The 24,921-nt window shown below is 59.6% G+C and overlaps 1 protein-coding gene across 1 annotated transcript in view; it reads right to left on the reverse strand.

The window, feature by feature from the left end:
* Positions 1 to 24,921, reverse strand: part of ITPR3 (inositol 1,4,5-trisphosphate receptor type 3) — a 68,031-nt gene that overhangs the window by 9,683 nt on the left and 33,427 nt on the right. The window contains exons 12-46 of the mRNA XM_032410009.1: positions 24,173 to 24,272; positions 23,936 to 24,096; positions 23,222 to 23,363; positions 20,407 to 20,568; positions 19,665 to 19,837; positions 19,029 to 19,148; positions 18,481 to 18,663; positions 17,452 to 17,703; positions 17,219 to 17,363; positions 16,576 to 16,717; positions 15,745 to 15,944; positions 14,455 to 14,584; positions 13,916 to 13,973; positions 12,636 to 12,801; positions 11,358 to 11,522; positions 11,195 to 11,269; positions 10,632 to 10,757; positions 9,420 to 9,542; positions 9,134 to 9,334; positions 7,972 to 8,223; positions 7,613 to 7,738; positions 7,354 to 7,479; positions 6,023 to 6,143; positions 5,266 to 5,456; positions 4,512 to 4,660; positions 4,242 to 4,350; positions 4,022 to 4,112; positions 3,730 to 3,899; positions 2,313 to 2,487; positions 2,016 to 2,200; positions 1,652 to 1,852; positions 1,392 to 1,502; positions 851 to 946; positions 642 to 743; positions 467 to 553 (exon numbers count right to left, since the gene is read on the reverse strand). Of these exons, the coding sequence (XP_032265900.1) occupies positions 467 to 553; positions 642 to 743; positions 851 to 946; positions 1,392 to 1,502; positions 1,652 to 1,852; positions 2,016 to 2,200; positions 2,313 to 2,487; positions 3,730 to 3,899; positions 4,022 to 4,112; positions 4,242 to 4,350; positions 4,512 to 4,660; positions 5,266 to 5,456; positions 6,023 to 6,143; positions 7,354 to 7,479; positions 7,613 to 7,738; positions 7,972 to 8,223; positions 9,134 to 9,334; positions 9,420 to 9,542; positions 10,632 to 10,757; positions 11,195 to 11,269; positions 11,358 to 11,522; positions 12,636 to 12,801; positions 13,916 to 13,973; positions 14,455 to 14,584; positions 15,745 to 15,944; positions 16,576 to 16,717; positions 17,219 to 17,363; positions 17,452 to 17,703; positions 18,481 to 18,663; positions 19,029 to 19,148; positions 19,665 to 19,837; positions 20,407 to 20,568; positions 23,222 to 23,363; positions 23,936 to 24,096; positions 24,173 to 24,272 (5,116 nt within the window). The remainder of the gene's footprint in view (positions 1 to 466; positions 554 to 641; positions 744 to 850; positions 947 to 1,391; positions 1,503 to 1,651; positions 1,853 to 2,015; positions 2,201 to 2,312; positions 2,488 to 3,729; positions 3,900 to 4,021; positions 4,113 to 4,241; positions 4,351 to 4,511; positions 4,661 to 5,265; positions 5,457 to 6,022; positions 6,144 to 7,353; positions 7,480 to 7,612; positions 7,739 to 7,971; positions 8,224 to 9,133; positions 9,335 to 9,419; positions 9,543 to 10,631; positions 10,758 to 11,194; positions 11,270 to 11,357; positions 11,523 to 12,635; positions 12,802 to 13,915; positions 13,974 to 14,454; positions 14,585 to 15,744; positions 15,945 to 16,575; positions 16,718 to 17,218; positions 17,364 to 17,451; positions 17,704 to 18,480; positions 18,664 to 19,028; positions 19,149 to 19,664; positions 19,838 to 20,406; positions 20,569 to 23,221; positions 23,364 to 23,935; positions 24,097 to 24,172; positions 24,273 to 24,921) is intronic.

A 24,921-nucleotide genomic window follows, 5' to 3' on the forward strand; every position in this document is an offset into this window, starting at 1 on the left:
TTCCCCAAACAGACCAGACCCAGCCCAGCCCAACTAGGATGCAGCCCCAAATTGAGAGGGGGTAGTGGGAGAGCCATGTCCAGACAATCCCAGAGGACAGTCACCACCCTCCGAGGTCCGGCTCCAGGCTTCCAGACCCGCCCCAGAGCTTCACTCCCACTTACACGTCTAGGTTTCACCCAGGCCACCAGTCTGGCTCTTCCCGCCCTGAACCCCGCCCCCCACCCCCCAGTTCGAGCTCTTTACTCAGGTGCAGGCCCCGCCGCCGGTCCCGCTCCGCCCAGAGTTCCTGCCCCGCCCCCCGGCCTCATCCCGATTCCCACGAGCCCTCAGATCTCCGCTCTGCTCTCTTCCCCGCCCTCAATCCCTAGCCCCACCCCCAGATACCAGCCCATCCAGTCTCTCGCCAGCCCCGCCCCTGCATCTAAGCCCCGCCCCACATCCAGCCTGGTCCCCGGGCCCCCACCATGGAAGAGATGCCTTCGGCCTCCTCCTCTTGGATGCGCTTCACCGGCTTCAGCAGGTGCTGCAGCTGCTTGTTGTGCCTGGAGAGCTGCGTGAGAGGGCGGTGCGGAGTCACGGGGCGGGGCCACGGGGGGGCAGGGCCGCCGGGGGCGGGGCCACGGGGGCGGGGCTGGTACCTGCAGCGCCAGGATGTAGATGTTGTGGCCCACTTCCCGTGGGCTCACCTCCGAGTTCTCACGCTCCTCCTCCTGCAGGTAGGCCTTCTTGATGACGTCCACCTGGCGGGGCAGTGCCTGTCTGAACGCCGTCCTGGGGCGTAGGGAATCCCCGCCCCCCGCACCCCACCGACTCATGCCTTCCCACCTGACCCCTGGCCCAGCCTCACCAGCTCCTGGGGCCGCAGGCTGATGAGGATTCGCTCCGCGTTTTCACTGTCGTGCCGGCTCTCCATCAGAGCCAAGAGCAGCTTGGAGGCATTGTCCTGCGGAGAGGTGGGGAGAGGGCGACAGGCCACAGTCTGAGGGCCCCCACCATGCCCCCCAACAACCCCTTCCTGTGTCTACTCCACAACAGCCTCTCCCAGCCCGGACGATGCACCACGGCCTTCCCATTCCCCGCTGTCCCCCAGGACTTGCTGAGAAGCGTCCTGCAAATCCAGCCACCCCCCCACCCCCGCTGCCTTCACCCCACCCCGCGGCAGATGCACACAATCCCCCAGAGAGCAGACACACACACAGGAGGCCCTCAGGTAAACCCAGAACTCGTTTGCTCCCGGAGTGTACATGCAGTCTGTTTGCTCACACACTCATCTGTGTGTGTGTATTAAACCCATCACCACACCCCAGTATGCACACTCAACACTCATGTCGCATGGGTATGTGCACACCCATCGCATGCACACTCACGTGGGCTGCCACGGGCCCCACCTTGAGCTGCAGCACCAGATCCATACGGTACTTGCACAGGGGACTGATGTCATTGAGAATCAGCGCCGTGATGATGTCTATGCCATTGGACTCGTGCGTCACGATGCAGGTCTGGCAGGAGGCAGTGGGGGGACACGGGGCCCGGGCCCCTCAGCACTCTGGCGGCTCCAGAGGCCTCCGTCTCTCCCCTGCCCAGCCTGCCCCCTGCACCGGCATGGCCACACGCCCTGTCGGCTGCTGGCGCCGCCGTGACAGCTCACCTGGTTCTCGTGGCAGGGGCCCTGGCAGTACTCAGTGAGGGTCTCCAGCGTCTGGATGACCAGGCCCACGTTGTCCTCATTGATGTAAAGGCCCAGCAGCCCCAGGCCGCCAGTGGTGCTGCCGCACATGATGTCCAGAAACTGAAGCGTCTCGCACACCAGGTTATAGTTGGTCTTGTTGTTCTGAGAGCGCAGGAAGTTCTGCAGGGCACGGGAGGGTGGGCATGGCACAGCTCTCGCAGGGGAGGAGAGGCCGGCCCTGGGGGACCCCGCCCTGTGCCACCAGCTGCAGAGCAGTGGCCCACGGGCAGAGGGCAGGGGGTGCACGTGCTGGCCGGATGGCGGGGCAGGGACAGGCACTCACCTGCAGATCCCGGTTGTGATTCTCACACAGCAGCTGCAGAAAGCGCAGGATGGGCTGCATGATGAGCACAGACGTGCCCATCTCGTTGCTCTGTACGCGCTCGCCCACCTCGTGGCCCCGGCGCAGGCTGGGGCCCAGCGAATAGCGGGATGGGGAGCCTGGCATCGAGAAGGAAGCTACGCGGCCTGCAGGGGGGAGGCCTGGTGAGGCTGGGGCTGTTGGAAGGGACCAGACCCTCACCCTGCATCCTCTGACCCGGGCCCGGCACCCTCATCCTGTACTGCCGTGACCTCTGACCTTTGGTGGTGGGGTCTGCAGGCTCCCGGTCCTCGCGCGGCTGGCTGCCCAGGTCGTTCATGTTGACGGCCACTGTGGACTTGGTCTCCTGCTGGGCCCGCTTCATGCGGTCGTGCAACACTTTGAAGAAGCGCTCTGACTTCTTGTCACTTGTCATCAGGTTGTAGAAGGATTTCTGGGGGTACGGTGACATGGGGGACAGCCTCAGCCCTGGGCCTGGTGCTAAGCAGCCCTTGGTGAGTCCCTGGAGCGCTCTCTCCCGTGCTGCCGGGACAAGGCTGGGCCGCAGACGGGTCCCTAGACGTGCCCTGGGGCTGCAGCTGGGGCAGGGGTGCTCAGGGCTGTCAGAGGCGGCGGGGAAGGCTCGGTAGCTGCCGTCGCTGCGATGCTGGGGGCCTGCACAAGCCTCCTCACACCATCTGCATCTGCCCACACAGCGGCAGAGCTGCCCCTTGGAAGTCTAAGCCTTGTCCCTCCTCTGCCTGACACCCTGCAGCGGCCCCGCCTCCCAGCGCCCACGAGGCCACCTGATGGCCTGCCACCTCTCTTGGCCCTACCCGTGCAGTGCCCCCCTCTTGTCCACATGCTTACCTCTGGGCCCTCGCTGCACTGGGCCCTCTTCAGGGGCCTACCCCCAGCCCTGCCCCGGCACCCCCATGACCCTCGCCTCCATTAGCACTGTCCAACACGCTCTCCGGGCCACAGAGGGATTAGAGTCATTGGCTGTTGTCCCCACTAGGATATAGGACCAATTCATAGGATACATGGATTTTGTCTTTTCTGTTCATGGCTGAATCCTTAGTGCCTAGGCATACGGGAGGCACTAAGTGCAGACTTATTAAAACAATGCATGAGGGGCGCCTGGGGGGCTCAGTCAGTGAAGCGTCTGACTCTTGGTTCCGGCTCAGGTCATGCTCTCAGGGTCGTGAGATCGAGCCTCGCATCAGGCTCTGCACCCACCATGGAGTCTGCTTAAGACTCTCTCTTTCTCCCTCTGCCCTTTCCCCCCGCCCTCAAAAAAATCTTAAAAAAAAAAAAAAAGAGTCATGAATGAATGAATGGGGATAAGGCAATCATAGGGGACTTTTCAGAGGAGGCAGTCCTTCGGTTGGGCACCAGAGGCCGAGGAGAATGTGGAAGAGGGAAGAAAGCCTGAGCAGAGACCGAGAGGCAGGAATGATGGATGTGACGTGAGCAGCGTGGTGGGGAGTCAGGCTCAGGCCTGGCTTGAGCGGGATGGTCTGCGTGGGTAGGAAGAGGCCAGGGGACGCGGGGGCAGTTATGGGAGGCGGAGCCGCCCCCGCGTAGCCAGACTCGTGCAGGCCACCAGCACCTAGCCCTGCAGCCAAGCCCGGCAGCCTCAGCAACGTGGCGCACTGTGCTGAGCAGGTGCTCAGCACCCCCCGCCGCTCCTCACCTGGATCTCAGTGTTGCCACCATCCAGCAGGCGGATGGCCAGGCCAATGCTCTCCTGGAAGATCTTCTCGTTCTTGGTGCTGGTGATCAGGTCGCATACCAGCTTGGTGGCCCCCTCCTTGTCCAGCCGGCACTGGGTGGCCGCAATTGCTGACCAGTCTTGGTCCAGGCCTGGAGTTGGGGAACCCACGTGAGGGGAGCTGGGGGGGGGTGCGCAGGGGAACAGAAGGGAGGGCCCAGGGTCTGGGCACGTGGGCCACGCAGAGGCACTGCGGTGGGGAGGTGGTACTGACCAGTGCCCATGGGGTCTGGAAGGTCCCCCCTTGAGCTGGACTTCCGGTTCTGGAGGTAGTTTTGTAGCAGCATCTTGCGCAGCTGATTGCCCTGGAGGGGAGGAGCGAGGCCCCGCAGTGGCACATTTCACCCCTGGATCACTGGCCCGCCCGCACTGGCCCCGAGCCCCGGGCCCTGCTGGCTGGGCTCCCAGGGCATCCAGCTCCCCCGGGCACTCACCCGGTCCCCGTACTTGGTCTTCTTGAGCAGCATCTGCTGCAGGGTCCGCAGCACCTTGACACACAGCTTCTCCTCCGACTCCATGAGGTCCTTGGTGTGCTGGATCAGCCTGGCCCATGAGGAAGGAGGGCACGCTGGGGGCGGCCTCGGCTGCCTCCCTCCAGCCACTTCCCCTGCCTCGGCCCTTCGCCCTGTGGGCTGTCCGGTCCTGCCCTGTCCCCGGCGGCCTCGCCCTGGCCACCCCCCTGCCCGGCCCGGCATCCGGCTCACTTGGACAGGAAGCCCCCACTCTCGCAGCGCTGGTAGGCCTCACTGCCCTCCAGGAAGAGCAGCTCGGGCCAGTGCAGGACGTCCACCAGCACCGACAGCTCGGCCTGTACCAGGGGCCTCAGCCGCTCCTCCAGGGCCGTGATGATGTCCTGGGGTGGGCACGGCACAGTCAGTACCAGGCCAGGTGCAGGCCACCCAGGCCCAAGAGATGAGTGGGGCTGGACTGCCATTCCGCCCACCCCAATACCGAATGGCCCCGCGGATTTCTCCGAGCCTGCCTGAGGGGCCCTGCGCCCACAGAACCACCCCGAACAGTGCAGGTCATCTGTCCGCTCAGAGCCCCTGGCTGGGAGCCACAAGCCCTAGCTTTTCTCCCAGCCGCTCCTCCAGCTGTGTGACCTGGGGCAAACCGCTTCCCCTCTCTGGGCCCCGGCCTCCTGCCATGTGGGGACAGTGAGCCACCACAGCCCCTCAGAAGTGTGTAGACAGTGGCCAGGAGCGTGTCGCACAAACAAGAAGGCACTGTCAGGACTGAGAGGTGTCCCGCCCCGCTTCATGAGCACCAACCCTACTAGCGGAGGCCTGGGTTCTCCTGGATTCCCCTGGAACGATGCCCCTCGGTCCCCTGCCCAGGGCCTGCCCTTAGCAGGGGCCTCTTTCCTGGGGAGTGCGGGCAGCGCAGGAAGGGACGCTTCCCCGGAACCACCCTTCCGAAGCAGCTTCCGTGGCAGATGCCGGGCAGCCCCGCACCCACCTGCAGCTTCTCGATGATGTTCTTGTAGTCCCACTGGTTGGCGGCGGGTGGGACGCGCGGGAAGGCCCGTGTGGTGGCCTTGTAGTTAGAAGCGCTGCGCTGGGCGGTGGCCATACACGTGGCGCCACTGCTGAGCAGCGAGCTGATGTGCGCGTCCAGGTCCATGGGCAGCGAGATGGCCCGGCCTTTGGCTGGGGGGGAGAGACAAGGGGGTGCTGGAGGGCAGGTGGGGGGTGGGGGGGGTCCGGCCAGCCAGAGCAGCCAGGCTCCGGGCTGCCGTACTGGGGGACAGGGTGAACTCACCGAGATTCTGGGGTACGCGCTGGCCCCCACTTGGACTGGGGTGCGCTCTTCCCCTTTTGGGGTAAAAAGAGAGAGTTTCTGCCTCTCTGATTCTACCTTGGCTCCACCCTGAGCCCTCCCCTCCTCTCTCCCACCTTCTCTCTCCCCTTCCCCAGTGCTCCCTAACCACCTACAGGCCTTCCTTGTGCCTGAAACCATCTGCAAGCAAAAGAACCTTTGGTTGGGGGATGTCAGCCAGCATTCTCCTCTGGGGAAATGACTCAAAGCTCAAAGGAGAAAACAGCTTTTCTCGATTGCTAAGATGCCAGTTAGACACCGAGAAGGACTTGCTGAGAACTACCTGGGAGATGATGGGCGAGCTTAGGAATAATGTGTTTATTTTGAGGGCAGGCGTCCCTGCGGTGAAGGGAGGGGAGGGGTGGTTGGAGCTAGCCAGTGCCCCTGGCACACTCACCCACCATGGCGAGGGTCCGGATGCAGGCCTCCACGGAGCCCTTGTGCTGCTGCTGCAGCCACGGACACTCGAGCAGCCGTGTGCTGGACTGCAGCAGCTGCACCACAATGGTCTGGTGTGTCTGCAAGAGGCAACACGCCTACTGCTACAGCCTGGCCCACCCTCCACCCTGGGCAGCCCCGGGTCCAGGGACCAGGGCCCACTGAGAATGGGCATGATGGAGGAACAAGGCTTCCAATAGTTACCATGCGTCTTTGTGCCAATGGAAAAAGGCACCCCCTTTCCTCTCAGCAGTGCACAACCTGCCCAACTGTACGTGGCAGCCCTATGAGAACTCCCCAAGGTCCAGATCTGGGGCTTATAGTCCTATTGCTGACCCCTTCCTTCCTTTAAAAACAATTTTTTAAATAAAATAATATTGTGAAAAGGTGATATATTTCCATGGTTCAAAACCCAAAGTATGCTACAAAAAGGCTTACTTTGAGAAGTCTCACCCCAAGCTTGATCCCATCAGCCCATTTTCCCACCTCTGCCCTGGGACTGATGAGAGGTGGAAAAAGCTGATACAAATTACTCATAGTCCCAAAGAGATCCCAGGGCCCAAATGCATGTGTGTCAAAATGAACCCACCCTTGCTGAGCGACCAGGACTCACTCCACCCTCAGTCCCTCTACCTATAAGTAACCCCTTTGTTGGGTTCTTGTGTCCATCCAGTGATTTATGGTATTATGATTTAGGTATTGTCGCAGACTGCCCCCTCCAGGGAACCTGCCTCTCTTGCCTTCAAGGGGCTCTGGGCTAGGAAGTCTGAGAATCTGGGAATCGACTGAGGGGCCATGCCTCTTCCAGCGATTTAAGGCAAACTTCTGTTCCCTAGCCTAGAGCTTTTCTGCTGATGCAGGTAAGACTTCAGTCCTAGGGGCACCAGATCGACTAAGCCGACAGCAAAGATCTCTGGGCATCGGGCCCTCTGGATTACCCCTCGGGCTCTGCTATCCACTGTGGCAGGCATGACCGTCTTGTCTTCGGGGAGTACGTGCTGCCAGCCATCCCCTGCCACCCTGGGACCCACCCTGGGTCACACCAAGTCAATTTAGGAATTCCTCTTCTAGGGTACTGTCCCCATGGTAATCCCTGAGCCGCAGAAGTTATAGGAGATTAAACGTTTGTTTTAAACCACTAACTTTGGGGGTAATTTGTTATACAGCATACGTAACTAACACACTTGTCTATGTCCTTCTGCTACGTCTTTATGCGCCACAAGCAGCCGCGAATATATGTTCTCCTTCCCCCTTCCCAGCACAAGAGTGGTGTGAGCAGGAGAGGCTCACCTGCAGGGAGGTGCTGTTCTCAGAGAACGGAGAGCTGAAGAACGCGCTGATGGTGTCCAGCACGACGGTCAGCACGTACTTCTCCAGTGTGGGGTCAGCCAGGCGCTTCTCCCGCTTACTGCACACCTGGGGCAGGAGAGAGAGATGCCCTGGGGGCCCCTCCACGCCCAGCCCCTGGAAGGCTGCCCAGGCTCCCAACCACACCCCTGCCCAGCACGGCGCGCCCACAAGCCCACGCCCCACCCCCCGGGGGACAGACCCGAGCCATGTCCAGGGTGAAGTTCTCAAAGAGTGTCCAGATGTGGTTGCTCGTGTAGATCTCTTTCATCTCCACCTCCGTGTCCACATAGCAGTGATTCACGAAGTTCACATAAGCCATTTTCACCTGCGCAGGCGGAAGCAAGGTCAGGGGTGCGAGCAGGGCCACTGGCCCAGGCTCTCCTCCCCTGCACTCCACCGATTCTCCCCTAAACTCCCCCTTATTCCTCAGCCCACGTCCCTCCTACCCGCCCCCACTTTCCTTACCTCCCCCTTCCTGCCCCGCCATGCAAGACTGACGGCTGCCCGGGCCTGGCTCCACCACCCCTTCTCCCCCGCCAGCAGTCCCAGGCCCCAGACCTCGGTGATGCAGTCCTCATGTGTCACCACAGACACCACGTCCTCCAGGGGCAGCAGGGAGGTGCACTTGATCTCCGTGTAGACGTTCTTGCCCTCGGCGCAGGCGGCCAGCAAGTCCACCAGGGAGATGTGGTACATGAGGGGGCTGTGGTCCTCCACGCCATCCCGGGCAGCCTTCATCATGTCTAGCAGGTGGGCCAGCGAGGCCTTGTCATTGTAGAACACGACCACGTCGTCACCCGCGTTGGTCAGCTGCGGGCAGGAGGGGTGCCCGATCAGACGCCCCAGTCCAGCAGGCCCCGGGTGTACCAGGGAGAGATTGGGACTCTGACCCCAGCCCTCACGAGACACTCAGGAAAACCCTACCCTGCCTGGCCTTTGGGGCCGTAGGCTGATGTCTCGGGCCACCTGCCATCAGGGCCGAACCCTGGACCCAGAAAAAGTGCCCCCATTCTCCCCTGAGGAAAGAAATCCCACTCAGGCTTGTTTCAGAGGTGCCTCCTTCAGGAAGCCCTTTCTAATCCCTCGCCCTCTCCCTCCCCTGGGCTCCCAGTGTGGAATTTAAAGCTCCCAGAGCACACGCTGCATCCTCTCGTGTCAGTGATTATGTTATTCACAGTAATAATAGTAACAGCAATCAATAATCCGCACTGTACAGCACTTCCGGGGCAGGGCGCCTCATTCATCAGGTCCCTCATCTCCCTTTACTGTGCTCCCCCCGCCCCTCCACCCCCATACCGCGCTGTAAGATGCTCCTGGGCAGAGACCACGTCTGTTCCAGATTTAGACTCGGCCCTTCCTCCTTCATGCCTTCGGCCAACAGGTCTACCGGGCACCTGCAGGGTGCCGGATGCCGGGGCCCACGCAGAAGCACATAGGATGTGGTCCCCCCGCCCCGAGTTTACACCCCACTGATGTCCCCGGTACACGTGCTCCTCGGCCCACAGCAGGTGCCTCATGATTTTTAAATCCGTGAAAATACAAGGATAAATAGTGGAATGAGCGTGTGGGTTCTTTCAGGCCTGTTATCGGAGTTCTCCTAGACCCGCCTCTGTGGCCTTAGTCCTCCCTCCACCGGCCAGGTCCCTCTCGTGACCCCCCGTCTGACTTAACTCTGCTCCCGCCGCCTGAGCCCCCACGCGCCCCCCGGCCCCATCCTCACCTCGGTCATGATCATGTCCTGGCACTTCTTGACGTACTTGCCCTCGGCCTTGATGACGGTGTGCAGGAAGTCCAGGTACTGCACGTGCCGCCCGTGAGTGGCCAGCAGGTGCACGAAGTGCTGCAGCACGGGCTCGCTGATTTCCGAGCACAGCTGGTAGTTGTTCAGGAAGATGTGCTGCATGGTCTCTGCCTCCAGGAGCTGGGGGCGGGCGGGCGGCCGTCACCAAGGGGGATCCGGGGCCCGCTCCGCACCGCCGCTGCCACCCCCCACCTCGCGCCCTTACCCCCGGCGTGAGGAAGAGGTGCAGGTGCTTATGCAGCAGGGCCTGGTTGCCCGGGTTCCCCGCGCAGAACTTCTGCAGGAACTGGTGCGTGTAGCGCAGGATCTCCATCATCTTGGCATCACCCTGGGCACCAGGACAGGAGGAGGAAGGTGAGGCCGGGCCTTTCTCCTGAGCTCCAGCAGCTGTGGCCGGGGGTCCGGGCTTGGGATTGGGACCACAAGGAGGCCAGGTTCAAGGTGAAAGCTGGGCCTCCAGGTCAGGAGAAGGAAATGTGTGTTGGGCGCCGGGGTGGCTCAGTCGGTTAAGCGTCTGCCCTCAGCTCAGGTCATGATCCCAGGGTCCTGAGATCGAGCCCTGCATCGGGCTCCCTGCTCAGCGGGGAGCCTGCGTCTCCCTCTCCTCCTCCCCCTGCTGTGCTCTCTCTCTCAAAAAAAAAAAGGAAATGTGTGAAGGGCTGAGGGGCAGAGGCTGAAGTGAGGCCAGTGTGGGGGAGCAAGATTGAGGGATCGGGGTCAGGTGAATGCTGGGTGTCAGGCTCAAGAGCCCGTGTGAGGCTTGGGACATATGAAGATCAGGGTCAGTCGAGGGGAGGTGTGGAGGGTCAAAGGTTGAAATGATGCTAAATTTGGAGTCCAGGACCAGGGTGTGCCTGGGGTTAGGTCAGGATAAGAGGTCAGAGTGAGGCTAGGGTATGGAATCAAAGTCAGGGGTCAGTATGAGGTCTGAGTTGACATCATGAGTCAAAGAGAGGCTGGGGTCAGATAAGGGTCAACATGGATCAAGATAAGGAGGCGATGGGGTGCCTGGGTGGCCCAGTCAATTAAGCATCAGCCTTTGGGGCAGGTCGTGATCCCAGGCCCCGGGATCAAGCCCCACATGGGGCTCCCTGCTCAGCGGGGAGCCTGCTTCTCCCTCTACCCCTTCCCCCCTGCTCGTGATCTCTCTCTCTCTCTCAAGCTCTTTCTCTCTCTCAAATAAATAAATAAAATCTTTAAAAAAAAAAAAAAGATAAGGAGGTGACAGTCAAAGGTTACAATGAAGCTGAGATGATCAGGAAGAGGCCAGAGAGGGAAATAGAAGCTAGGGTCAGGGTCAAGAATCAGAGGTGAGGCTGGGTTAGGTCAGCATTCAGGATTAGTGTGTGGTTTGGGATAGGTCAGGGTTCAGGGGGAAGCTGCCCCAGGGAGTCAGAGGTCAGAAGTCAGAGGCCACCTTGTCATAGGGGATCTGCAGCAGGTCCAGCATGACCTTGTGGGCATCCATGTTCTTGAGCAGCCTCTGCTGCTTCTTCCTCATCTGCTCCCCCACGCCGCACATCTTATTCAGCCGTTCCAGGATCTGGGGAGGGTGGGGGGTGAGCCCAGAGCCCCTGCCCTCCTCCTCCAGCTCCCCCGCCATCCGGCTCCCCCCGCCCCCCCCACTCAGGCTGGTCGGAGTCCCCAGCCAAGTCCAGCCAAGCCCCAGCTCACATTGGGGACAGGAAGGGGGAAGGAGGCCACGTTCACTGAGTCAGATCACCGCAACAAGGCGGGGAAGCACTTTTTAAAAACCTAATTCCACCCATAAAAGTAAATAGAATATGGCTGTGAAATGGAATTTCATTAAATTCCTTCAGCTTTAAAATAATTCCATCTGGACCTGGGCAGGGTTGTCTTTAATGTGTAGGCAAAGCAGAAGATGTGTATTTTGAGGGCCGGTGGCTGGCAGAGTGGGGAGGCAGGAGAGGCCAGGCCCCGGAGCCTCCAGGGGGGGCCTCAGGGCCCCAGGCCACTCACGCCTTTGACGATCTGGTAGTTCTCACTGCTCTTCTCCCCGGGTGGGTGCAGAAAGCCCTCCTCGTCTGTGGGCCGCTGGGAACACAGGGAACCGAGCAGGGGTCAGCTGGGCCCAGCCCTCGCTGAGAACTCTGGCCTCCCAGCTCCCCGCCACCCCGCTCACCTCCTTCTTGTCTTTGGCAGCACCTGTGTCCACCTCCTCGCCCTTGCTGCTGCCCTTCTTATCCACCCACAGCTCCGACTTCTCCACCATGGTCCGCAGCCGGTCCAGCTCTGACTTGATCACCTTGTAGTTCTCCACATCCTGGGCGGAGATCAGCAGCTGCACCTGAAGGTTGACCATGGGCATGCCTGGTGAGACGGGCACCCCGGGTCCACTGCCTCGTAGAGACCCCGGTGCCTGCCCTCTTCCAGGCCTCTGCTCCTCCTCAGTGCTGATGCCCGGCCACGGTCCGCCACCTCCAGGAAGCCTGCCTGGATGGCCGAAGGCCTCCCCACACTGCTTGTCATGAGCTGCCCCATCGGCTGGCTTCAGTTGCTCACTCACTGGTGCCGCTAAGGTCTATCACTTGGCCACTGCGACCCCAAACAGGGCAGGGCAAAGAATACTGGCAGCACTGAGCGCCTGCTGCAGGACAGCCGGGTCCCTTGGCTCCCACTTCACTCGCCCTGGTCAGGGTAAGGGAGGAAAGCTCCCCGGGCCTCAATGTCCCCCTCCATAAAACAGGAATGAGAGGAGTAACCATGTTGCCAGGGGCCGCTGCGAGAAGTGCACTAATGCGAGGCCAAGGCTCAGTGCCTGGCACATGCTCGAAAAATGGCAGCGCCTTTCACAGGGAGCTGTCAAGATCACACGACAGCACCGTCACAGAACCAGTCACCTTAGTGAAGGCTGACTGCATGCCAGGCGTGATTTGAAGCACTTAGCAAAGGCGCACACGGTATCATTTGTAAACTCTAAAGTGCCATCTGCCTCATAAAAAGCGACAAGCCGGGGTGCCTGGGTGGCTCAGTTGTTAAGCGGCTGCCTTCGGCTCAGGTCAGGATCCCAGGGTCCTGGGATCGAGCCCCGCATGGGGCTCCCTGCTCCGCGGGGAGCCTGCTTCTACCTCTCCCTCTGCTGCTCCCCCTGCCTGAGCTCTCTGCCCCCCTCAAGTAAATAAATAAAAAATCTTTAAAAAAAAAAAAAGCGACAAGCCTTGAGTCAGGCTGAGAGGTCATAAAGGTGGCCCACTTGGCCTTCATCTTTCAGGAGTTCAGCAAGGCCGAGAACCCCCAAAGAAGCATCCTGAGCTCCCCTAAGCTGCGAGCTCCCCGGTCATGGTTAACCCCCCGGTGCCCGGGCCAGGTGGGTCGTCAGGGTCCCCCCGCCCAGGGAAGCCCCCTGGGGCCTCCCTCCCGCTCCCCAGGGGCCGGCCGGGGGCTCAGACAGGAGCAGCACCTGCTTGAAGGTGTGCACCGCCTCCTGGCGCTGGCTGAAGTGCTTGAAGAGCAACTGCAGGGCCCCGGACACAAGCGGCGCGTAGTCGTGCATGGTGAGGTGGATGAGCACGCGCAGGAACATGCGGCCGCCCTCGTCGTCCACCTCCAGCATGCTGCTGGTCTTCCTGTGGCGCCAGGGGAGGGCACGCTGGGCACCGAGCTCCCCGCTGCCCGAAGGGAACGGCGCGCGCCTGGCCACCCACTAGCGGATGCCGCGCCCGGTGTCAGACTTGCTCCAAATACTGATGACTTCTCCCCAGGGTGTCACCAACCACTGCCCTGAGCTCCCCGAGGGATCCCCGTGTTCCCTGAGATCCCGCAGGACTCCCCTTGCTGATGCAGCTGAAGCGGGGACTCTTCACAGGGCACCCACAGGCCCCCACCCCCCACCACCACCCCAAGAGATCGTAGAGATTCGTGGAGATTGGCTGGGGCCAGGAACCGGGGTGGGGAAAATTCCCATCTTCGGCTGTACCATCCTCTAACTAGAATGCAGCATTTCCTTCAGTGAGGAGAAAGTAGCGGTACCTGTGATTTTGTCACCAGTACCAATCACAGATGTTCTCCCATCACCTTACCGTTGTTACAGAAATTGTGAATCCCGTTCACATGCATCGCGCCTTCGAAATCACGGTACTAATTACACCCCCGGCCTAGCTTGTTACTTAATGTGTTAATAAAGAGCCACATAGCTAACTGTCACTTCAAATTTGTTTTCTTCAATATTTTGATAACTGCATCTCAAAGCTCTTGGTTTCCTTTGTAATTTACGTGCCTTATTTTATGAATTTAAAAATGCCCTTCTGAGCCCAGGTCCCAGGGCTTCACTAGATGCCAAGGGCGCGGCACAGAAATGGTGAAGAGCCCCCAGTTCCCAGGGCGACCCCTCCCCACCCTAGCCCTGTGTACAGCGGGCTCTCCCCCACACCTCCCCCTGCTCCCCTCCAGCCCAAGTCCAGATGCACAAATAGAGTCACACCTGCCCTGCGTGAGGGCAGGGGAATGACCAAGATGACGCAAGGGCCCAAGTGGCCCCTGTATCACCAGGGCATGAGAGGGCAAAAGCACAGAGCCAAGGAGACCCCCACCCCAGAGCCTGGTAAGGGTCCTGCAGACCCAGGAGGAGGGACCAGCCCCAGCCCAGCCTTGGAGACCCCAAGGAGGGGGGGGTTCTCACACCTGCGTCAGCATTGCCCACCCAACCCCACACACCACCCCCCACCTCACCCCTGGCCTCACCCCACTCCGAACATGGCCTCCGCCTGCTCCCCGATGCGGTCCAGGTTCATGTTGGCAGCTGTGGGGAGCAAGAGTGGGTGGATGGGGGCAGGTGGCAGGTCCGTGCCCAGGAAAGATGAGGAGCACAGGGGTGAGGGAGCTCTGGTTGGGTGGCAGCCCCTCTTGCATGCTCCTTCCCAGGGTGGGGGTGGAGCCAGCCAGGGCAGGGACCAGAGCAGCTCCACTGCCCTGCAGGGGCGAGCAGAGTTCTGAGCTGGGCACCAGGGCACCTGGGTCCCGGTCTGGTTCAGCCTCTCATTGGCTGTGACCTCGGGCAAGTCCCCGCCCCTCTCTGGGCCTCAGTTTCTCCATTTAGGAGATGGAGAGAATGATGTCTGCCTTCGCCTCTCACCATGGCAATTAAATGGGCTGGGAAACAGAGGCAGGGCTGGGGAGCTGGCCCCGGGGCGTCCCCCAGCCTCCACCCCACTAATGTGTACCCCTGGGCAAGTCACACAGCCTCGGCCTGAAGGCAGGGGAAGGTGGGGGTGGCGGCTCACTGGTGGAGTCGAAGGCCGGGGCGGTGCCGTCGGCCCCGCTGTCTTGCATGGGAAACACTTCCACAAACTCCTTCTTGAAGACGGACAGCAGGTAGGAGATGCGGTAGTCCAGGCGGACGTTGAGGATGAACTGGTGAAGCAGGGAGGGATGGGGTGAGGACTGGGCTGAGATCGGAAGGCCAGTTGCGCCCCAGGAGGGGGGAGGGGGTACCCTGAATGAGCTCTAGCACTCAGGGGTCTACGGCAAAGATGTTCCAGCTACTATAGGACATCACAACCTAAAAAATCAAGACTCCTCTCCCCGGGGAGGTCCAGAGTGCCCTCTCCTCCACTCCTGCCCCAGTGATGAGGGACGACACCTCCTCTCCGAATGAGGCAGAGACCCTCAGTCCCTCCTTCCCAGGGAGGACACTGACAGGAAAGAGAATGAAGCTCCCCAGGCCCAGAGGCCAACTCTTGTCCTCCTATCCTGCTCTGCCCGGGGCTGGAAGGCAGGGGGTGTGGAACTGAAGACTAGGGGCAGCAGGAGAGGCCAGTGTCGGGGGGGTGAGGACAGAGGGTTTGCAGAGACCCTTGACTGGTCTCTATCCTTATGAGGTGCAGAGCTTCTGGCCACGCCCCAGGATGCAGATCTGGAAGCCCTCAGCTCCTAGAATGAATCAGAATGGTCTGACTCCTCTGACCAGGCCCTGCCCAGACTGGGTCCCCATGGAGGTCACTGCATTACCCTTCCCGTCCTCTGGTGGCAGCTGGGCAAAAGCAAGCATTCTTACCACTCCCGGGGTCCTACCAGCCCCTTCTCCAAGTGTTGCCAGCGGGTCTCAGACAAGACCCAGAACAGGAAAGACCATGTCTGCCTCACCAGGAAATGGGCCCTCAAAGCTCTAGCTCTGCTCCAAAATCTCTGTAGGATGGCAGTATAGTCCCCTCCCCCTCTTCCTTTCCTCATCTGTACAATGGAGGGACAGAGCTAGGCTTTAGTGCACACCAGAATCACCTGGGAGGTCTGTCACAGCACAGACTGTGGGCCTGCCTCGGGTGCCTCGGATCCGTATGGAGGTCTGGGGCGGGGCCCAAGAACGTGCGTTTCTGAGTTCCCTGGTGAGGCCGTTGCTGCTGGTCCAAGGACCACACTTTGGAAACCACTGGGCTACACAGCCAATCACCGTGGAGCCCTCCAGTACTGGATACTGTGATCTGAGCAGGGGTTCACCCCCCAGCCTCCCTGCCCCGGGTCCCACTCTCCTGCCCTATTCCCAACACCTCTCAGCGCTGTCCTGGCCCAGCCACCTGCAAGATTTCCAGGATCTTCAGTTTGGTCTCCATCACCACAATGTCTTCATTGTCCTCGAACTTGCTTCTGTCCAGCGGCTCGGTGGTACCAGCACCGGCAGACAGGCTGGGGGCACCAAAGACAGACTGCTTGCGGCTCAGCACCATGGTGGACATCATGTGGCCCACGCCCTGGATGGACCGCCGCACGTTCTTGCCTGCGGAGTGCGAAGCACCAGGGGGTCACGGGGGTGCACAGCAGGACCCCTGGGTCTGACTCTGGAGGCAGGACTCACCCAGAAAGGCTTCCTGGGGGAGGTGAGCTTTAAGCCAAATCTGGGCAAAGAGGGGCTGGCCAGAGCAAAGGTAAACTGTGTGGGGAGATGAGTGAGAATTCTCCTGTGGGGCATCCTGAGATGCTGCTACAGATCATGGGGGACAGAGGGGACACCGTGTGGGGAGCACTACGCACCAGGTGTCAGACTATGCGCTTTTTGATTAGAGGAGTTTATGCCCCCTGGGGGTGTCCCCGAGGGCAGGGCTGTGTCTGCTGTCAGACCAGTGGCTCCTCGATGGCGGGGCTGTTGCTCCACCACTCCCCTGTCTGACTGGGAGCTCCTCAGGCAGGGCCTCATTATCTCCCCTCAGGACCAAGCTGTGTTGGAAGGCAACTCCCCCAGACCCCGGGGTCTCCACAGCGCCTGGACAGGGGCCCCTCTGGTCCAGCAGGGGCCAGGAGACAGGCTGCACAGGGGGTTGACCAGAGAGGACTCTGGCACTAGGAGGAGACGGAGGAAGGCCAGGGCTGGGGCGGGGGCGCGGGGGGTGGCCTTGGCCACTAAGCCTCACCGCCTGAGTCATCGTAGGCCTGCAGCATGGCCGGGGGGCCCTGCACGCAGTCGATGATGCCCAGCAGCGTGCGAGTGAGCCGCAGCAGCTCACTGAAGCTGTAGAAGCCGAAGTAGATGAGATTGTGCGCCAAGCTGACCACCTGCGGGGAGGGGGCGGGGCCGAGATGAGCGGGGCGGGGCCTCGCGAAGGGCGGGGCCAGGAAGGGAAAGTAGGGCGGAGCGGGTGTTAGGAGGAGGTGACGAAGGTCCTCGGAAAAGGCAGGGCCTCTGGGACCGCGGGGCTGTGAGGACACAGCCGCCCCCAGTCAGCTAATGAGGAAGCGAGGCCGGCAAGGAAGGCTACTGGGGGGCGGGGGCGGGATAGGGCAGAAACGCAGGAAAGTGGGGTGCTCCCCGCAGGGGCCTGTGACCCAGGAGGGCCTGCAGCGGTGAGTGGACCATGGGGAGGCAGCCCTCTCCCAGGTGGCAGGGGAGAAGTTTTCCACTTGGGGAGTCCTGGCGATCTATGCGGGCTCCCTGAACTGGCTGGGGCACGGAGGGAAGTGAGGTCATGGAGCCCCCAGAGCGTCCCTGGGGGCAGCTGAGGGGGCCAACCAGAGCTCCCCCAGCACCAGCCCCTCGCCGCCCCCCTGCCCAGCAACCTCGAAGGTGAGCTTGTTCTTCTCCTCGTTGGCAAAGGGCACGGCCTCGCTGACCACGTTGTTGAGGTAGTCCTCCACGAAGTCCATGGTGCTGGCAAACTTGTTCTTCTTGTCGTCGCGAGAGGCGTTTAGGTTGGAATCATAGCTGCCGGGGGGGAGGCAGTGAGGCATGAGGGTCGCTGAGATCCTCCCACCCTGGCCTCGCCTGGCCCACCCTCTGCTCCCCATCTCACTCCTTGATGGTGATGGCTGTGGGGATCTCGGTCCAGAGGCGGGCGAACTTGACCGGCGTGACCAGCTCCTGGGGGTCCCTGTCCACATGCACGTGCAGCATCAGGTGGCAGAAGGAGGCGCGCAGGTCAAAGGGCAGCATTTCGTCTGCCATGCACAGGAAGATGAGGTCAACGCCCAGCTGCTGGGAGATCTCGTCGATGGCCAGGTACTGGCGGTCCAGGCACATGCGGGCAAAGAGCTTCAGCTGGTACCTGCAAGGGCGCGGCGGAGGGTGAGCCCGCGGCAGGTGCGGGCCAGCGTGGGCCACCAGCACTTGGGCCTGGGCTGGCAGAGGCCTTGGGAAAGTGGCAAAGGGACTTAGGTCAAACCAGGCACCCGCCAGCGTAACAGAAAAGACACAACTTTGAGTGAGCATTTGCAGCTCTCCCCTCCTTGCGAAGGAAGAAACCACTTCTGGCTCAGCCAGGACAGGTCTTCACGGGAGGAAGACTGGCTGAGCATGAGGCTGGGAGAGTCAGGGGAGGGAAGTGTAGTAGGGGGACGGGCCTCTGCAGAGCAGCGGATGCAGGGGTGAGCCCGGATGGAAGAGCAGCTGAAAGGAGGCCCGCAGACAGCCCTGCTCTGCATGGGGTGCTGGCCTGCCCTCGGCTTCCTGGGTTTGACCCTTGGCCCACCACTAAGGAGGTGTGACGTTGGGCAAGTCCTTTCACCTCCCTGTGCCTGTCTCCCCAACTCTGAGGGTGACAGTAGTCACGGGGCTATGGTGAGGCGTCGATGAGTGGCCAGGTGAAACACTTCGAACAGGGCCTGGTATATGGCCAGCATTGGATAAGTGTTATCTAGTAATCTTATTTTTTAAATAAATATGTGTGGAGACAGGTTTGGGGTTCATTCAGCCCCGTCCCTGCGCTGAGCTCAGCTTCCCCAGTGAAGGCTGCACAGCTGCTGGGGATGGGCTGACGGCCTTGTGAGGAGGCCCAAGGGCACCGGAAGCGCTAAGGACGGGAAGGAGCTGGGCCCCGAGGCACCTGTAGTAGCTGAGCACGTTCTCGTCGTGGGCATTGCCCGCCCGCGCCTCCTGGGCTAGCTGCCGCACGCTCTTCTCGTGGTGCTCGTTATTCCTGTCGGTCCAAGTGAGCCACACCTCCTCCTCTGAGTACTCGATGCTCAGGTACTCGTGGGACTGGGCCATCTCCTTCACTGGCCGAAGCCTGCGAACCAGGGCCAGCCGTCACAGGGAGTGGGGGGCCGGGGCAGGACGCCATGCCCAGAGCCCTCCGCGAGCATGTCCGGCCACAAAGACCCCTCTAGGAGCGTGGCTGAGTGCCGGGTCAAACACACTCCTCAGACCACGAGCTTCTCAAGGACAGAGGATCTGGCTCAGTCCCCGAGGCCTCCTTGCTCACACGGTGCCAGCACAGAGCTGGGCACTCAGCAGGCAAGGGTGTGTATCTGCACACAGCGAGGGTGCCGGTTCCAGCCTGCACGCACACGGGGCCCAAGCTCTAAGGAGCCTGAGGAGCAGGGGAGCAGGGCGGAGGCCGGGCTGTGGCCAGGGGACAGCGCAATGGCTCACTCGGTCTGGATGAGAATGTCGCTGTTCTTGGGGTCCAGCACACACTTGCAGATGAGCTCCTGGGTGACGGGGATGGCGATGTGGTTGGACACACACAGGTCAGAGAGGTAGTCCAGGAACCTGGGGTGGTGACCGCAGGGGTGGGGAGGGGACTCAGAGGCCGCTCCCTGGTGGGGATGAAGCCCACCCTTCTCCTTCCCCAGCTGGCAGCCCCAGCTCCCTGGAACCAGTTACTGCTTCTGCTCCTGCCCCAAAGCTTGGGAGATGGGCCCCGCTGCCCAGGGATGGACAAGTCATGGGCATCTCCCTGATCACCCTGGGGCAGGGGGAGGCTGGCTAGGGGTCCCGGGGCTCAGGGTAAAGGGGGCACAAGGACAACTGGTTCAATACAGGCTCCGACTTTGTCACCAGAGGAGGGTCTTGGGGCTTCTGCTGTACCGGACATCAACCCCCTGGCTGCAAGATTGGGCCACATTTGGGAAGGGTCCCGGGGAGGGGCTGCAGAGGCCAGGACACTTTACCGCTGGAGGCAATGGTTTTTCACTATTTTACCCAGCAGTGCCCGCCGCCTCTCTACCCTGGGAGGACCGGGAAGGAGAAGGGAGCGGGCGCAGCAGGGGAGGCGGGCGGGCTCACCTGGGCTCCCGGTTCTTGCGCACGAGGCTGACGAAGGTCTCCACCTCAGTCTTGGTGATGTGCTTCTCTAGAAGCTTGCGGTTGTTGTGCAGGAGGGCAGTGATGGTGTCTTCCGCCAGGATGTCATAGCCGATCTGGGACTGCATCATCCCAAACTGCTTGGCGATGTGCTCCTGGAGAACAGACGAGCTGAGTGGTGCGGAGCCCGGCTCTGCTCCAGCACACCGCCCCAGACCTGGGGACGGGGACCCCCATCCCAGGCAGGGGACTCTGACTAGCCAGGTGGAGGTCTGGGACAGGAAACTCGCTCTGGGCGGCGGAGTGGGTTTACACAACAGAGTTCTTCAGCTCACAGCCTGTCTCCCAACCAGAGTGAAGCCTCCATGAGGGAGGAAATTGTCTGGCAGGACCGGCTACATAATTTGCGGGGCCCTGTGCAAAACGAAACAGCAGGACCCTTCTTCAAAAGCCAAGACTTTCAAGATGGCCACAGCAGAGCATCACACCCAGCTCGACGCCCTTCCGAGCATGGAGCCCGACCGCACACCCACGAAGCTGGCCCTACTGTCTGGTTCCCTGCTGTGTCCCCGGGGCCGAAAACAGTGCCTGGCACACAGCGGCTGTGCGCCTCCGCAACTACTTGCTGAGTGAACAAAAGCAGGAGTGAGGGGGTGAGCAAGCTGGTGAGCGGGTGAGTGGGGCCGCCGGGGCCTGGAAGGCTCCGGCGGGTAAGGCAGCGCACCTGGTTCTTGCGGTAATCCTCCTGGGAATGCCTCAGGACCCGGTAGCAGAGACGGAACATGTGCTGGTAGGGGGCGTTCTTCTGGTCTGACAGCTCCTCCAGCCGCACCAGGGGGCCCTCACCCCCCTTGTCACGGAAAGGGGCCTTCAGAATGCCAAAGATCTGGGGGAGAAGAGAACACGAGGAGCAATCCCCCTATACCCGCCTGCACTCCTCATTATCCCAGGAACCCTCGGCCCCAAAGTCACCCTGCCCCAAAGCCACACCGACATGAACCCCAAGCTGATTCTAAGCTGGACTGAGACCCCAGCCCACCCACCATCAGCCCCACCTCCAGCCCCCACTCCCTTCTTCGGACTGGGATCCCACCGTGGGCCTCAGCCACCCGGCCCCACGTGACTAATCCCAGCTCAGATCCTGGGCCTGGCTCAGCATCTGGGGGAAGAGCTCAGGGCTGCCACAGCTCAGGGGTCTGAGATTAAGAGAAAAGGCAGGCCCGGCTGGTGTGGCCAGAGCCCAAGAGACCAGACGCAAGCCTGCCTCATCAGAAAAACGTTAACGTGGGGCGCCTGGGTGGCTCAGTCGGTTAAGCGGCTGCCTTCCGCTAAGGTCATGATCCCGGAGACCCAGCGGGGAGTCTGCTTCTCCCTCTGATCCTCCCCCCTCTCATGCTCTCTCTCTCACTCTCTCTCTCAAATAAATAAAATCTTTCAAAAATGTTAATGTAATTAATAAATTTTAAAAGCAGGGTTTGGGTGAGTGTGAAAAACTGTTCTACACCAGAAACCAAAGAAATACAACCAAATGGAATGAGAAAACCTTCGTGGGATCCTGGTTCAAAAAACAAGCTTTAAAAAGACATTTTGGGTAAGGCAGAGAAATCAGATATGGATGGGTATTATTACTAATTTTCTTATGTGTGATAACAGTATTGTGCTCGCGGAGGCCAATGCCCTTATTCCAGGAGATGCACGCTGAAAAACTTAGGGGTGAGGTGTGCCCTGGTTGGAAATGCATGGGTGGAGGGACGGATGCATAGGTGTATAGTTACATAAAACCAAACCAACAGATGAATGGATAAAGAAGATGTGGTATATATATACCATGGAATATTATGCGGCCAACAACAACAACAACAAAAAACGAAATCTTGCCATTTGCAACGACGTGGATGGAACTGGAGCGTATTATGCTGAGCAAAATAAGTCAATCAGAGAAAGACAGGTATCATACGATCTCACTGATATGAGGAATTCTTAATCTCAGGAAACAAACTGAGGGTTGCTGGAGTGGTGGGGGTTGGGAGGGATGGGGTGGCTGGGTGATAGACACTGGGGAGTGTATGTGCTATGGTGAGCGCTGTGAATTTTGTAAGACTGTTGAATCACAGATCTGTACCTCTGAAACAAATAATACATTATATGTTTAAAAAAAAAAAGAAGTAGATAGTAGGGAGAAACGAAGGGGGGGAAATCGGAGGGGGAGACGAACCATGAGAGACGATGGACTCTGAGAAACAAACTGAGGGTTCTAGAGGGGAGGGGGGTGGGAGGATGGGTTAGCCTGGTGATGGGTATTAAAGAGGGCACGTACTGCATGGAGCACTGGGTGTTATATGCAAACAATGAATCATGGAACACTACATCAAAAACTAATGAGGTAATGTATGGTGATTAACATAACATAATAAAATAAAATTAAAAAAAAAAAAAAAACCAAACCAGCAAAATGGTAAAAAGCAGATCAGGCAGTGGTGGTACAGTGTTCACTGTACTATTCTTTCATTACTTTCTCAATATTTGAAAAGTTTCACAATCAGGGGCACATGGGTGGCTCAGTTGGTTAAGCGTCTGCCTTCGGCTCAGGTCATGATCCCGAGGTCCTGGGATGGAGCCCCGTATCGGGCTCGCTATTCCTTGGGGAGCCTGCTTCTCCCCCTCCCTCTGCCACTACCCCTGCTTATGCTTTCTCTCTGTCAAATAAATAAATAAAATTTAAAAAAAAAAAGAAAGAAAAGTTTCACAATCTAAACTTAGAAAAAATATTTTTTTAAGTAATCTCCACACCCAGCGCTGGGCTGAGATCAAGAGTCACACACCACGGACTGGCTCAGCCAGCCAGGCGCCCCAGAAAAAATATATTTTTTTAAATTTTATTTATTTATTTGAGAGAGAGAGAGAGAGAGAGAGAGAGAGCAGGAACAGCGGGGAGGGGCAGAGGGAGAGGGAGAAGCAAACTCCCCGCTGAGCAGGGAGCTGGATGCGGGACTCAATCCCAGGACCCTGAGATCATGACCGGAGCTAACGGCAGACGCTTAACTGATTGAGCCACCCAGGTGCCCCCTATTTTTTTTAAGCACAAGTTCTAGGGACACCTGGCTGGCTCAGTCTGTAGAGCATGCAACTCTTGGTCTCCAGGTTGTGAGTTCAAGCCCCACATTGGTGTAGAGCTTACTTTAAAAAAAAGCCTTAAAAAAAAAAAAGCACAAGTTCTCAACCCGACATCCCGAGTTCAAATCCTGCCCTGCTGCTTCCTAGCCGCATACTCAGGGTCAAGTTACTCCAACCTCTATGCATTAGTCCCCTCACAGGTAACCCGGGGGTAATAATAGTACCTCCCCCGGTGGAGAGGATGCACCAAGCCAGTATGTGTAGGGCGCTTAGGATAGGGCCTGGCATGTGGTCAGTGCTCAACAAATACTCATTTTCTAAAAAGGGGCAAAGAGAAGCTGCAGAGAGACTGAAGCTCCACTGCAGATGGGAAAAGGCTCCTGTTCTGGACACCCGGCCCCTCCCCCACACGTGTGCACACGCACCTGTTTGAGGATGTTCTGCTCCCTCATCAGCTTCTGCCGTTCCCGGTTGGGCTTGGTGACCATGATGTCCAGCACATTCTGCCCATTGTTGGGGACATCGCTGACGAAGAACACCAGGTCCTCCAGCAGCTGGATGACAAACCTTCATGAAGGGACACCAGTGATGACAAGTGTAAGGCACCAACCCTGGGAAACCCCCCCCACGGGCAACCAGCCCTGCCCCAAACACGCTCTCATCAGGCCACTCGCCCACCCTGCGATCCAAAGCACAAAGCCTATCATTGGCCTTCAACTTCTCTCCCCAGCTTTACCCCAAAAGGCTCTCAAAACACACACCTCGCCCCACCCACCCTGGATTCTAAAGTGCCCCCGAGACAAAGAATCTCAGTATACTCCGATCTGGAAAGGAACAATAGGGCACAAGGTGTTTGGGGTGAAGGGCTCTGCATTTCCGTCCTGACCCTGCCACTTACTAGCCGTGTGACCATGGACAAGTCTCTTAACATTTGTGAGCCTCAACCCATCACCACGGTTAGTTCTGGGAGTACATGAGCAATACATGAGGTAAGGGCCCCAGGGTCCACCAGAACCTGCCGGAACAAGTCCCCACCTCTGTCTCCCCGACCCCAGCCAGCCAAGCCTGCCCGGCTTCTGCTTTGTGACTCCTGGGTTCATGAAATGCAGACCCTTCGAGGACCCTGCCGTGCGGCCCACCTGCGGTCGTTCTGGCTGATGAAGCCCTCGTTGAGTTTCTCCACGGCACTGGCCAACATGGAGCTGGCATCGTTGGCGAAGTCCAGGTCTCGGATCTCGGACACTGGCACAGACACGATGGCAAAGGCCTCCTTGTCCTCCTTGGTGGGGCAGGTGCCCAGCTGCAGGGACAAGAGGTCAGCAGGGCACCCAGGGACAAGCCAAGGCCCTAGCCCCGCAGCCCCGGCCGGCTCGCACCATGAGCCGAATGGGCCGCTCCTCCTCGATGTCGATGGGCACATTGGTGCTCTGGATCCACGTGTTGGTGCAGAGGTGCCGCAGACGGACGTAGGAGTTCCTGCAGGTGGGGCCGGGGGCAGGGCACAGGGAGCGGGCCTCAGAGCGCATCCCCGCTGTCTGCCTGCCCTGCCCCACACCAGCTCCACATCTCCACCCAACTCCACGGCCATGGGACAGGGGAACCGATCCCCTCCAGGGGAGGAGCCCAAGCCACAGGACAGTGGCCAGCAAACAGCCCTCAGGCCCTGTGCTGTTCCGACCCACATGCCTTGCCTGCGCTCCCAAACCCAGAGCGCTCCAAAAGCCCAGGCTTGTTTGTAAACTTGAAACCAAGATTCATTTGGACAAATGAGACTATTTAGACTATTTATCCCACTTCGCGTCAAGATGCATGCGTCTCAGAGCAGAAACACTCTTGTCTCTGATTATGAAATGTAATTACCTTTCTGAAATGAAAAACAATCTGAATCTCAAAAGGCACCTGGCCCCAAGAGCTTCAGGTGAGGGCTGGTGGGCCTACACTGAGTGACTCCATTACGTCTCCCATCAGCCCTGTTATGGGTAACTTGATATGCCCACTTGACAGATCAGGCAGTCAGGGCAAAGGGACTGAGGTCAGACAGCTAGTAAATGCCAAAGCCTGACTGACACCCGGGAAGTTTCTTGATGTTACGCCCTAGCATCTAGGGTTGGGGGACCTTAAAGTC

This window comes from Phoca vitulina, unplaced genomic scaffold (assembly GCF_004348235.1).
Source record: "Phoca vitulina isolate PV1807 unplaced genomic scaffold, GSC_HSeal_1.0 scaffold11, whole genome shotgun sequence".
Classification (NCBI taxonomy): domain Eukaryota; kingdom Metazoa; phylum Chordata; class Mammalia; order Carnivora; family Phocidae; genus Phoca; species Phoca vitulina.